Raw genomic sequence first — 13,390 nt, 5'->3', positions numbered from 1 at the left:
TAAACCGGTACAGATTATACTAGAGTTTTACCTTCTAATAAGTTTTATATTCTAGTTTTGTAAGATTTGTTGAAAATTTGGTTATGATTCATCATTATTGTAGAGTTTTTGTAATAAAATTATTGCAAACTCATTCAGAGGATCAACCTAACTATAAATCGGAAATAAAACAGTACATTGCTGAACCAGGATCTACTGTTGTATTGGAAATTCAAAAATGAATCTTCAAAGCTGAAGCAAGTGCTGAGAAAATACTTGGGCATACCTGCTGCATCAGTATTCAGTGATTGAGTGTTCAGTGTTGCTGAACAGATTTGCGATAAGAGAAGAAGTAGGTTACTTCCTGAAGTGCTTCCAAAACTCATGTTTCTGAAGTTGAATCTGGCAGAACATGAATTCATTTTGCACTTCAAAGAACTGCTTGTGTACTAATGTTTAATCTCTTGAAGAATCCATGTTCTTCTTAAAGGTTCACATAACATTTTGTAGATGCAAATGTACATTCGCATCTCTTGAGAATATATATGTATATACGTATGATATGCAATAGAAATGTACATAGCAAATTTATTTTTGTCATGCTGAAAATAACATCCCATTTCTGTTTAATAATCTTATGTATCGGAATCGGTTAAATATCGGCATCGGTATCGGTTCCAAAAATTATCGATGAGTACATCGGCATCGGTAAATTTTCAGCTTCGTCACATCCCTAGTTAAAAACATTATGTTACTGTACGTACTGTGTACAGATATGTACAGTATATTCTATTGTTGTAAACTGTTTATGGAACTATGTACCAAATAGGGGTTAACGGGGGTGGACAAATGTTTAAATCATATTTTGGGCAGAAATTTGAGATTTTTAAAATACTTCTGTTGATCTCAAAGAAATTCATAATAGTTTTTCAAAGAGCAGTGCAAGTAACTAGGTTACATAGCCATTGTTTGAACCAATAACACACTCAAGTATAGTTCGTAAAACACTTCTTTTTTTTTTGTATTGAGCAATGCATTTTAATTTTTTTTTTTATGATAAACTATGGAATGATTTTCAACTATACATAGCACAATTAATGGGTCAGGGGTAAAATCAGGTAAGTCCATTTTCTGTCATAAGGGAGGTAGTTGTATTATTTCCTACCATGTTGATGCTGTGCTGGGCTTTACAACATGCTTTCTTTCATTTCATACACTTGACACTATCATTCATCAAAGCACATGCTCTTGTACATTTTCATTTGCATGTTCAGCAACATTTGAAAAAAAATGCACATAGTAGAGATACATTTTGGAATTTTTCTTTTACTTTAGAGAAATGTAGGGCCTACAGGGGCTCCCAAAAAGGTTTTTTTTTAACACTTAAAGTGCTGACCTCTAAGTCGCCTTCTGTCCCAAGAATGCTGACCATTTTCACTACTTTTTGAAAAATCATATCTCAAAAACTAAAAATGTAAAATATATGTATCATACACTGTTGAAAAGTTTGATTCTTCCTCTTTATTTTGATATCTGATATGTTACATTATAACCACATGGCTACCTTGGACGTTTCATCATAAATGGTATGAAATGTACTAAAAATAAAAAGTTGACAAGATATATGACATGCAGTGGCGGCTATTGGGTCCCAAAACTGAGGGGGGGGGGGGGGGGCAAGGTGTGGAAACTAGGGGGGCAAAGACAGTAATTTCCCTTTGTAGATAAGATTCAGCATAGTGCGGGGGCAAAAGTGGCAAAAATTGGTGGGGCCATTGCCCCTCCCCCTAATCGCCGGCACTAGAAAAGGGAAGCAAGCATATCGCTATCAGACAACGACACGAACAGAACCCTTATGAGCATTTGTCCACCATCTAGTGGCAGTACGAGGAAGTATGATATCCAAACATTACTCAGGATTGATAATTCCGTAAATGTAAATCAAATGACCGTTGAAATAAATTTTGAATTCAACTCCGTACATATACGTGATCCGCACACTAGAGAAGTTCGGGAACTCCGTATATATATACGTGGTTAGCACTCTTAAGTGTTAAGTAAATAACCCTTTTATTCTATTTTGCACCTGTATCTAGATGGAATGTCAACATTGTACTTCCTCTGAAAGCCCTAGCCATTCCATTGAAAATAAAACAAATTTCAACTCTACGACAAGTAGTTTACACTATGAATTTTTAAAAACGTTTCTGTGCATTTGAAAAGCCGGGGCTTTAAAACCTGCTTTTGACAAACTTAAAAAAAAAAAAACTGAAATGTTTCTGGTATGAGTTTCGACCAACAGGTGTCTAAATGTTATGACTACAGCTACAGCTTTCTATATCACACCAATGTAGCATATCCTTCCATTCAATACTTCTGGATAAGGTGAACTTCTGCATTGAATGATCGATATTTCCTGTATGTACAGGTTGGCACAGATGGTCCAGATGAAAATGTGTTGTTTTTCACTTTTCTTAATTTTGCAAGGCCATGTTTTAGCACAACAGTTTTGGTTGTTTATGTTGGGATTTATTTCACTCCTCTTAAATAAATAGTTTTCACACATTACACAAGGGTCATACAAGGTTGACCAAGACTTTCGTGCAAAAAATAATAATGAATCAATGTAGCGCTGCATTAGTTCGGCAGAACAGACCATGATTCCTTGCGAGTAACTATGATCCTTTGCGACGCATTTGGCGCATGCCCAGTAGTGTAAACAAAGATGGCGGCAAGTAGTGTATCTGTTACTATGGAACAGCGGTGTATAATGAAATTTCTTGTGAAGGAGAAGGTGAAACCTGCTGAAATTTTGCATAGACTGCAAGCACAGTATGGTGAACAAACACTGTCACAGGCAAGAGTCAACAGTTCAGTGAAGGGTGGGAGTTGGTAGGAAATGAACCACACAGACACGTTCGCCCAACTGCAGCACTCCGGTGAATATCTCAAGTGTTGGGCAAGTTATCATTTAAGACTGGTGAGTAACAGTGCGTGACATAGTGCATACAGTCAATATCAGTGTTGTACGTGGGGTCGTTCGGAAGAAAAGACCTGGAATGTTGTTGGAATATGTCATTCTTCTCCATGACAATGCCAGCCACACACAGCCCTTTTGACTCAAACAACACTGGCCAGCTTGCACTAGGAGGTTTTACCACACAGTCTTTACAGTCCAGATTTAACTCCCAGTGATTTCCACTTGTTTGGGGCTCTTAAAGAGCATTTGCGCGAGATGCACTTCCAGACAGATTAGGAACTCAAGTACGCTGTCCTGCAGTGATTACAACACAAACCTACTTCTTTCTACGCCAAAGGCATCACAGAATTTCCACAACGATGGCAATGGGGTCTGATGTTCTGGTTCAGAGGGAATACTTTGAAAAACTGACAGTTTGGTGCTTCTACATATGTATATTTCCTGTCTAGAAATAAAAGTCTTGGTCAACCTTGAACGACCCTTCTATATTCAATGTTCATGGTCTCAATAGAGCAAAATGCTATAAAATTTTCCCGGATTTTACATTTCCCACATTTTAAGTTTTTTCATCGTAGTTCCCCAAAAAACGTAAAATCGAGGTTCCACTGCATTTGTAAACCTTAATGTGGTACAACAAGAGTTCATAAGTAAAAAAGAAGCAAATTGACTTTGAAATGAACAATCTCCAAATGAATACGTTTCAGGAAATGTGTGAAGTCACCATTTTTCATCTAGTTTTTAATGTCTGCAACTGAGTACTTTGTTCCAAGCAAGGACATGAATACACCACATAAATTTTGCAATTTTTATTATGTTTAGACTTAATGCATCATCCTGCTGATTATAAGACATCAATAGACGTTGAATCTTGCACTAATATTTTATAGCAAAACAGCCGTGTGTTCAAAAGACATAGTTTTGTAAAAATGCAGTCATACGAATAAAGTAGTCAAAATAAATACAAATAAATAGCGGCACTGATGATTGTTCTACGTAAATGTTTCTAAAGACAACAACACTTTTGGATTTTGCATACATTAAACAATGAAAAAAATTGTGTAAAATTGGTAATGTACTGCTATGCAATTTCTTTATTGCATAAACAAGCAGGTAAATTTATTGTAAATAACACTATCAAGTACTCTTCAAAATCATAATCATACTTTCACAACGTAGACGTTGGTGGGGTTTTGCAATTCCACCATTACTATAACTCATAGATTTCAGTGTTACTATCACTTCCACCTACTTTGCTTAATCCACTCATTTCAACTCTTGGCAAAAGCTCCAAAAACTCAGTCTTTTTCTTTCTACAATAAAAAGAGGATTACCTTTTATATTAATTATACATACCACATAGAATATCTTCCCATAGAACGTTATTCGTTGAAACACAACACCATCACTTGGTGAAATTATTGATATTCATAGTACACGCACAAGATAACTCAACTGTTGATGTCACTTGGTAACATAAGGTCATAAACTGGCACTGAACTTGGTACATATGATGATAATATAATGCTTCAAAAACTGAAGTCTCAAACTCGTTTCTACACACAATTTGTTTCTTTACTGCACTTCTGGAAAAAGGTATAATAAATACCACAGTTCATTTCAGTCTTCTCAGTCACAAACCAGTAAACATCCTTGCTTGTTTAATTCTGTAAAGTAATATTTTCCTCCATTACTTCCAAACCGTTCAGTTCATCTTCGGACAGTGGAATGGGTCAAGATTTTCCACATGTTGGAGTAAGTAAATGACTTGAATCCTGAGAATCTGAATCTCTGCAAGGGGCTGATGCATTAACAGCTACTGAAGACCTAGAGTGCACAAAAGAAATGTGTTAATAAATTTTAAATGGTGTTCAAATTTCAGTTATGCTTGTGTTTTGAGGAAAAACTGACGGCAGATTACTCTATTTCTATTTACGAGGGGGTAATTTCATTTGCATTTGTGTCAAAGATTTAAATATTTTAATCAAATTGCAGCATATAAGGAAATGTGTGTAATGATGGTGGTAATGCTGCTGAATATGGGTGGGAAAGAGGGCATAGAGAAAACCAAGATGTCATTGCAAATTGTGAGAATGGGACAGAACGAATGAAGAGACTTGATTTCCATGTCAACCCAGTAGAAGCCATGAAGAATGATGATGGAGGAGCTGGATCTTCAAATCCAAAGGCTACATCAGAAGCATGAAGCTAAATTCTCATTATCATTATTATTATTATTACATTGGAATCCTGATTTTAGTTTCCAGATATTACATCTTCCCACATTATAGTTTTACCTTCATGATCCTTATAAAAAAAAATATGCCTTGGTTTGAGCAGGATCTGAAGGACATACATAATGGCTCCCTTAATGTATCTGATTGGAAATGAAATTTCATACTATAACATACAGTAACAAATTTGAAGTTGAACGGAAATGTTAGATTGGCAATTACCTGCAAGTTGTTTTTTTTTATTTATGTGCAATTATTGGCTGATACTCTCTACCAAGTAATCTGTTCCATCTTAATTACTAATTAAAGGACTAGGGAATAAAACAATGTAAGTGACTTTTTGTCATTATTGAGTTTCTTAAGCATGTAGATAATTTTTTTTTTCATGCTGCATCTTAAGAATTTCAGATGCATTCAACGAGTTCAATGCAAATTGCATGGCATGGCAATTACACAAGAAAATTGAAGAATGCCTCTTTTAACTTTGTAACTCAATAATGACCAAACCGTCACTTGTCATGTTTTACCCTCAAGCCCTTCAATTAATATTATTTGCTCTATATCTATTAAAATTTCATCTTTCGTTTAATGTCCTGCTTTTAAAATATTCACTTATTCATTTCCAGTACTGGAAGTCTTAGAAATATGCACATCAGTTTAAAAATGGTCTTACTAGTCTACTCATTAACATTACTTGGTAAAGAAAAGAGATCATCCAAGACAGAGACAGCAGCAAAATACATAATTATTTATTCCTGCTGTTGGTTCCTGGTAATGTTACTTGCTACATGGTACTATTTAAAATGCTGAAATTACCTGTTGTGGCGAAGATGGCTTTTTACTAAATGACCTGCTGCAAGTGCTGCCATGAGAGACAGCTCTCCTGCTAACACTGTCCCACAAACTATCCTTGCCAGGGTGTTCGCATTTTCTCCAGGATTCTCAGCATTCGGACCTGAAAAGAGTTTTTTCAATTGTCACTGACGAGGGGAAAAACCACACACACAAAAGAATTGCATACAAGTGCAGAGTTACAATTTGTAACTCGAGATCCTACACAAGATCTTGCTCCATTGAACTTGAACGTAAGGGTAAGAACACGGTGAGGCACAAGGACCCTTGCTCATCGCACGGAGCCCGGTCAAGCCATAAAAATGTCAGGATATAATGAATGAACCGGCTGTCGGACAGGCACCTTGACCACCATCTCACAAGCTTGCAAACAACAACTCTGTCAAAAAAATGTGGGAAAACAGGAGGGTGTCTTCCAGGAAAGGGAGAAGGGACCTTGAGTGGACCCCATCACAGAGCCTTCCACTTGAAACAAGGAAGTGATGAGCGGGACCCCACTATGTTTTTCCCCATTTAACTCCATGGTTTTGAATTACCGGAAACTTGTCCTCGCGAGTTTCTGGCGATGTGTGATGTGCTTCACTGTGTTTTTACCCTAAGGAGCAAACAACTGAATGGTACACATAAATATAATTAGGGGCTATGCCTATACAGATGCTGATGTGTATTTATACAGAAAATGCTCTCATCGACAATTGATACTGACTATTTCTGACAACTATTGCTTACGAGATTCCTAAATATAGGGCTACACAAAATTCCCTGCTACCATTGGTGGTGAACTGATCAAATATAATAGATAATTTAAATGTGTAGTCATGCTCTATCTGGTAAATACTATACTCAGCACGAATTAACAATGCACTATTATTATAAATAGAACAAGACTCCCAATAACCTATTTAACTCTATTTTCTTTTTGTGTCGGGACACACAAATAGCTGTTTTTGTTAGCTTGTGTTAATTAGATGCTTCAATCAGAATTACAATTTCCATATGTCTACAATTAATTGATTATATTAAGAAATTATGAGCACTTCCTGCACTAGCAACTGATTCTTTTTTAAAAAATTCTAAATATACGAGGTGTGGCTAAAAAGATACCGGATTGATGTTGCTGTCGACAAACGGTAATCACGTCAAGGTCAAGCGGTGCATGATTGTATAACGTGATATCCTGCCTATCGATTGTGTGATTGCCCAGGGTGCCCAGCGCTTAGTTCCGCTGTAGCTTGTGGACGAAGTGAACCGTACATCTGTGCCCCGTCGGAAAAAAAAGTTAAGTGTGAAAGTGGAACAGCGTATCAATGTGAAGTTTCGTATGAAACTCGGAAAATCCACCACAGAAACTTATGTTTTGTTGAAGGAAGTGTACGGAGATGAGTGTTTATCACGCACTCAATTGTTTGAGTGGTTTCAAATGTTTAAAGGGGGATGAGAAGTGATCTCAGACGACTCGCATCCTGGACGGCCTTGCACATCAAAAACGGAATTAAACATTGCAAATGTTGGTGAATTGATTCGAATTGGGTACCCAAAGGTCAAACTGTCAAAAAGGTAAAAGGTAAAGTGTTCCCCTGTGCATAGCACCACGCCATGAAGGCGTATAGGGGGTGTGGGGGTAACGCCCCACACTTTCTTGATCCGGTCGTGAGTGGGGGTGATGTGATCAGCATCACGCCCCTGACCGCCTTTACCAACATTATTTCATTACGGTGCTGACGAGCCTTCATGAGCGAGTTAGAAGATGACGACCTGATTTGTGGAAAAGCAAGTCATGGATTCTTCATCAGGACAATGCTCCTGTCCACACGGCATTGTCAGTCAAGGCTTTTTTGGCCATGTGTGGAATCCCAGTGTAAGAATATCCATCCTATTCGCCGGATCTTGCTCCGTGCGACTTTTTTTTTTTTTTTAGTTCCAAAGGTCAAATCACCACTGAAAGGAACCAGATTTACGACCGTAGAATCTGTGAAAACAAAAGCGACGGAGGTCATGAACATGGTTTCAGAAAATAATTTCCAGCACTGCTTCCAGCAATGGAAGATTCGTATGGAGCGGTGTATCGATAGTGCAGGGGAGTACTTTGAAGGGGATAATGTTCGTATTGTACAAAATAACGAAAAAAATATTTTGTAGCAACAGTCCGGTTTTTTTCTAGCCACACCTCGTAAAATAAAGAACAAAGCTTTACCTCGTACACCCAACATCTCCAGGCAAGAGGCTTGTGGTGGAAGAACGGTACCACCTCCAACAGTTCCAATTTCTATTGATGGCATAGTGCAGGACACATACAGGTCCCTTCCATCCTCCCCCCAAGGTTCCATCAATGTCATGCAGTTACTGCTTCCCACATTCTGGGCAGGGTCCTAGAAAAATACACGAAAAGATACTCAGCACATACTTCTGAGACAGACATACATAGCAGAAATGAGACTTTTGTATATTATTTGATGCATGTTTTTCTTCTTTTCAAAATTTCTGCAAGTACTTTGAATGAACTTTTGGTTCCATCTTGTCCTGTAGAAAATCTAAAAAACAATTTTCATCACACAGATTTTTCAAAATGAATGCATTAACAAGTTTAACAATTGAAGCATATTGGGCAGGATTCTTTTTTTAAAAAATGCTTAGTATCCCTTTGCTGTGTTAATTCAGTCATGGTTTGTGTATTCTTATCTGTGTTGCAACAGACATGTAAGAATGTTTTCAAAATGTACAAATTATAATCAAAAACCCACCCAAAACTTGCTGTAGCACTACAAATCAAAGTTGATGAGTTTGTTTCTAGTCCACTTGATGCACAGATAGGCTAATCAGGACTCAACCTATGGTTTTAAATGGGATCCAAACAAATATGTATCTCCACTGGGTTCCTGGTTCCCTGTGGAGGCTCATAGTGCTCAGGATTCCACTTTAAACTGTAAGCCCAGTCCCAATTAGCTTATTTCTGCATAAACAACCTCTACCGGGTATTGAACCCAGGACCCCTTCATTACAAGGGATCGAAATTACCACTATAGCATCAGGGAAGCAGATGATGTAACTAACACTACATACAAATTTCAAATATAGGCTAAGAAAAATAAACAATTAAAAAAGACAGCCACTAAACTGAAGTAAACATTCATATATAGTTTTTTGATTCCTGTGAGCATAATGTACTGCCCATACTAATCAACTTGGTTCATGCCCGATATTCTGCATTTGAGTTCCAAATCCAAATAGAAGAGATATTTGCTTAGATGTGCTGTATCATCAGAAGTAATAACAACTATTTATTCTTCATATTATTAGAAGTCTCTTGTAAAAAGACCATGTGAGCAATGTAATAGTATTGTTAAGTGAAACTGCATTTTGCTGATTGTGAAATTTTTAAATTACTGTGAAGATGTAGGAAAGCAATAGCAATAAAATATTACTGATATTTAGAAAGTGACAATATAAATTTCTAAAAAAAAAATATTGCTATATGTAACATCGTCACCTTGTAATCAAGGGATCCCAGGTTTGATATCTGGTGGGGTTCAGATCCCACTTTAAACTGGAGGTCCAGTCCCGATTAGCCTTTTTGTGCATAAAGTGGACTTTTAACAAAAACTCAAACTCATTGCTATATGTTCACTTCTTTAATAAATTGACAAAATCAGCTGACTGGCCAGTTCCCAATGAACAGATATGATCACCTTGTGATATGAATCATTCAGTCACTGATGATGCAAACAGAGAAGATTATTGTACTTACAGCACTTCTAAATTTGAAAAGGTTTAGCAATGTTTACTTCCATATATATTTTCATTGAAGCAACACACTACCGTAGATTATTTCATTTATTTTCTAACTGCTAAGAAATTAACAATTTTAATAGTAGTAATTGACATTAGTGTCTAATCATGGTCTGAAATTAACAGCTTACCTGTCCTGTAGCAATGTAAATGGCTGTTACTAGATTTGCAGCATGGGCATTGAAGCCACCTATACTGCCTGCAATAGCCGACCCCATGAGGTTTTTAGTTATGTTAACATCCACCAGTGCATGTACTGAGGTTTTCAGCACTCCAGTTACAATCTTCTCTGGAATAACAGCCTCACATACAACCGACTTCCCTCTGCCTTCAATCCTGAAATCAAAATAATATCACCGTGTCAGAGGAAGGAAATAAAAAAAGGAAAATTTATATAGCTAAGCCTATAATATGATGTTCTTATTACTATCAATAAGGTACCAAAACTGATAACTTGCACCTTAGTGCACTCACGGCCAATTGCATTAAGTGGCAACTTTCAATCTTCCAAGGTTCGAGTCCTGGCCTGGCTTTTCGAGTGTCCCTTCATCAGTTTCATCTAATCATCACTCATCCTTATCATCGTGATTAGCCAAAAGTGGAAGGAAAGTGATGCAAAATATCAAAAATACCAAAGGTGGTACCATGTTGATGTAAAATGAAAAATGTATCATAGAATACATCAATTATCTTCTTGATCAATGCTTGTGAAATGAGATACAAGCTTTGTCTATAAAAACTGTATTAGAAATTTACAAATTCAGGACACATGTATTAATACCGAGAGAAGGGGTCAGGGATAATTCAGTGTATTTTTATAGCATACTAACTGTTGCTTGTTTTTATTAAAGTTCTGACAGTACTATTCTTTTTTTATTGCCTATATTGACCACTACCAATGGAGTAGCCATAATAATGTAATCCATTTTCACTACATAGATTTTTGTTACATTTTCACAGCCTAACAGTGTTTTCTTCTTCAGCGAAAAATGTTACAAACTCACCAATTCACTGCAGCTGGTTTCTTGTCTGTACAGAAATTTCCACTCAGACTCAGAATTTCCATGTCTTGGAAAGTCTCCTGCACATACTGCAATGATATTTCAGTTCCCTGAAAAAAATTACGACAATGCTCTAGAAATGCATCATTACAAAACATACTAAATTCATGTATTCATTAAACATACTTTAAAAATCTTTCACAGTTTATAATGTGGAGAGAATCAAACACAAAAAAACAAGGTCAAAACCCCACTTGACATTCAGAGGATGACTTACGTCTCCTTTGAGAATGTGGCCGACCACATTCATTTATTACAAATACTTTTAGTATTACAGTTTTATTTTTTGTGTCTATCATCCAGATGGCTGGTTTGACCTTCAAAGTCCAATCATATTGTTTTTATTATTTTTTTAAAACAATCCATAATAATTCCATGTCTTGAATATATAACAAACATATTTAGCAAAGGATACAAATGTCTTTCTTGACCATAAAGCCAGAGGGCAACGGAGTAAAGTAACAAGTAATAACCATAATTCATGTAAAACTTTTCTTTTTTTTCCAGTAATTTACAGCAATAAATTCCTGAAAAGTGATCATCATTTGTTGTCAAGTATTAACAGAGTAATTATTTGTGGTCAAATTTTAACACAGACACTCGATGTTCAACATATACAATCAAGTAAATACATAAAATTATATTGAGCACATATCTACTAGAAAGCACGTTAAATATAGAGAGATTTGAAATGGTTACAGACCAGAAGAATTTCACACAGAACTTTCCAAACTGGTATTGCAATTGTATATTGAGATTTCATAAAAAAATCTATATTACCTTTGACAACATATTCATTCCCATTGCATCTCCAGTTTTTGCAACAAATCTGATGAAGAGGTGACGCCCAGCTATGCGAACATGCAGTTTCTGCAAGCGTGCATATCTGCTTGTGGAGTCAAAACTTTCTTTCATCTTCTCAAAATTGGCTGCATCCTGCATCCATATCATTGCTTCACTGTAACAGAATATGAATCCACATTATTACATGCTACATACTTTACTTTATTTATTTTATCTCATAATTTTAGATATAAAAGAGCTCATGTGATCACTGATCCATCCAACTGTTTTTTGTTATTATTCTATTAAAATTTGTGGTCACTGCCAGCATCCTCATTTGAAGTTGCCACACTGTTACTTGGCATGCTTCTATTGTTTTTGGTTTGCCGAATGTTACTAGGCATGCTCTTGTTGTCTGCCAGCCTGCACTCTTTGTATCTCTTTATTACAGTGTCTATCATTTCCCAAAACATGTAGGGGAACCAGGGGTGGAATGGAACCAAGGTGCAGAATGGAACCCCCTCCCATCTCTGTAAGGGGGTACAAATTAGTGAGATTCTCTTGAACTAATCAACTATCCATAGTGAGGTGTTGAGAGGTAGTTCATGCCTTGTGGCCAGAGTCGTCATCTTATTAAATAAATGTAGATCCTGCATAACAGAAAAGTTATTGGTACAATCTTATTACACCTTTTTTCATGGCCATTTAACATATGGGGTTTTATTATGGGGTAACTCGTCAACTGCTGGCAATGTATTCATTTGGCAGAAAAAAGCAGTACGAAATATGGCTGGAATATTCAACCAATCTGTTTCATGCAAACCTCTTTTCAAGAAAAAAAAAATAATGACTGTCTCATGCCTATACATATTTATTTAGCTGTCTAATGTTTATCAAAGAAAATATTCATAAATTCAACATAAGACACTCTGTACACAGACACAACGCAAGATTCAGTTATAAGTTGGACACATCATCAACCAGACTAAGCAAAGTACAAAATAATTACAAACACATGGGAATAAACTCTTCAACCAGCTGCCAGGGACAGCTCACTACGCACCTCTTGAAAAATTTAGAAAGGTTCTGCAAGACCGGCTAAGAGAAAATGTTTTCTACTCAATAGATGATTTTATTCTGCACTCAAAAGATGATTTAAATTTCTAGAACTCTTAATATGTGTAATACTGTCCTCTCCATACTCATCCTACGTATTTATTATTTATGTAGGCTTGTTTATGCTATGCTTGTATTATGTTTTATATTTGTACCAATAACAACATCTATTGCATTATTGTAATGCTTAAGGATGAATAAACATATTGATACTGATGTTGATATTGAGTGACCAGTGTCGTGTCAACAATGTTTTGGGGAGATTTTTATTTTGTTTTGTAACTTATTTTGCACATCTCGACTTTGAAGGAAGACAAATTACTTCATGTCTTCCCTGGTGTGGATGTGAAAGATATACTTTAAACTACAATGTTGCATATTTACTATTGCATAATTTCCCGGCATTTCCTGTCATAATCTCATGTAGTGTAACAATGTAGGATGGGGCGGAATGGGCTAGGGATCCATTCTGCCCCATGTTGTTATGTTATTGCATTGGTCGACAATTAAATTCAGACTATCGGCAAGGAAAACAACAGAGTCATCAAGTGAAGATGAAACAATGACTTTTTACTCGAAGTCCATCAAAGGATGAGTTTCCT

General features: G+C 36.3%; 1 protein-coding gene across 2 annotated transcripts in view; it reads right to left on the bottom strand.

The window, feature by feature from the left end:
* Positions 1 to 3,750: 3,750 nt before the first annotated feature.
* The window catches only part of Hmgcr (HMG coenzyme A reductase), a 231,876-nt gene continuing 222,236 nt past the window's right edge, over positions 3,751 to 13,390 (bottom strand). For both annotated transcript variants that reach the window (XM_083130762.1, XM_083130763.1), the window contains 6 exons: positions 11,670 to 11,847; positions 10,833 to 10,939; positions 9,960 to 10,164; positions 8,237 to 8,411; positions 6,007 to 6,145; positions 3,751 to 4,783 (listed from right to left, as the gene is read on the bottom strand). In XM_083130762.1, coding sequence (XP_082986888.1) covers positions 4,690 to 4,783; positions 6,007 to 6,145; positions 8,237 to 8,411; positions 9,960 to 10,164; positions 10,833 to 10,939; positions 11,670 to 11,847 — 898 coding nt within the window. In that variant the 3' untranslated portion in view covers positions 3,751 to 4,689. The remainder of the gene's footprint in view (positions 4,784 to 6,006; positions 6,146 to 8,236; positions 8,412 to 9,959; positions 10,165 to 10,832; positions 10,940 to 11,669; positions 11,848 to 13,390) is intronic.

The sequence above is a fragment of the Lepisma saccharinum genome, chromosome 11, assembly GCF_977018435.1.
Source record: "Lepisma saccharinum chromosome 11, izLepSacc3.1, whole genome shotgun sequence".
Lineage (NCBI taxonomy): Eukaryota > Metazoa > Arthropoda > Insecta > Zygentoma > Lepismatidae > Lepisma > Lepisma saccharinum.
The sequence above is the reverse complement of the archived record's forward strand: the minus strand, read 5'-3'. Positions and strand labels throughout refer to the sequence as shown.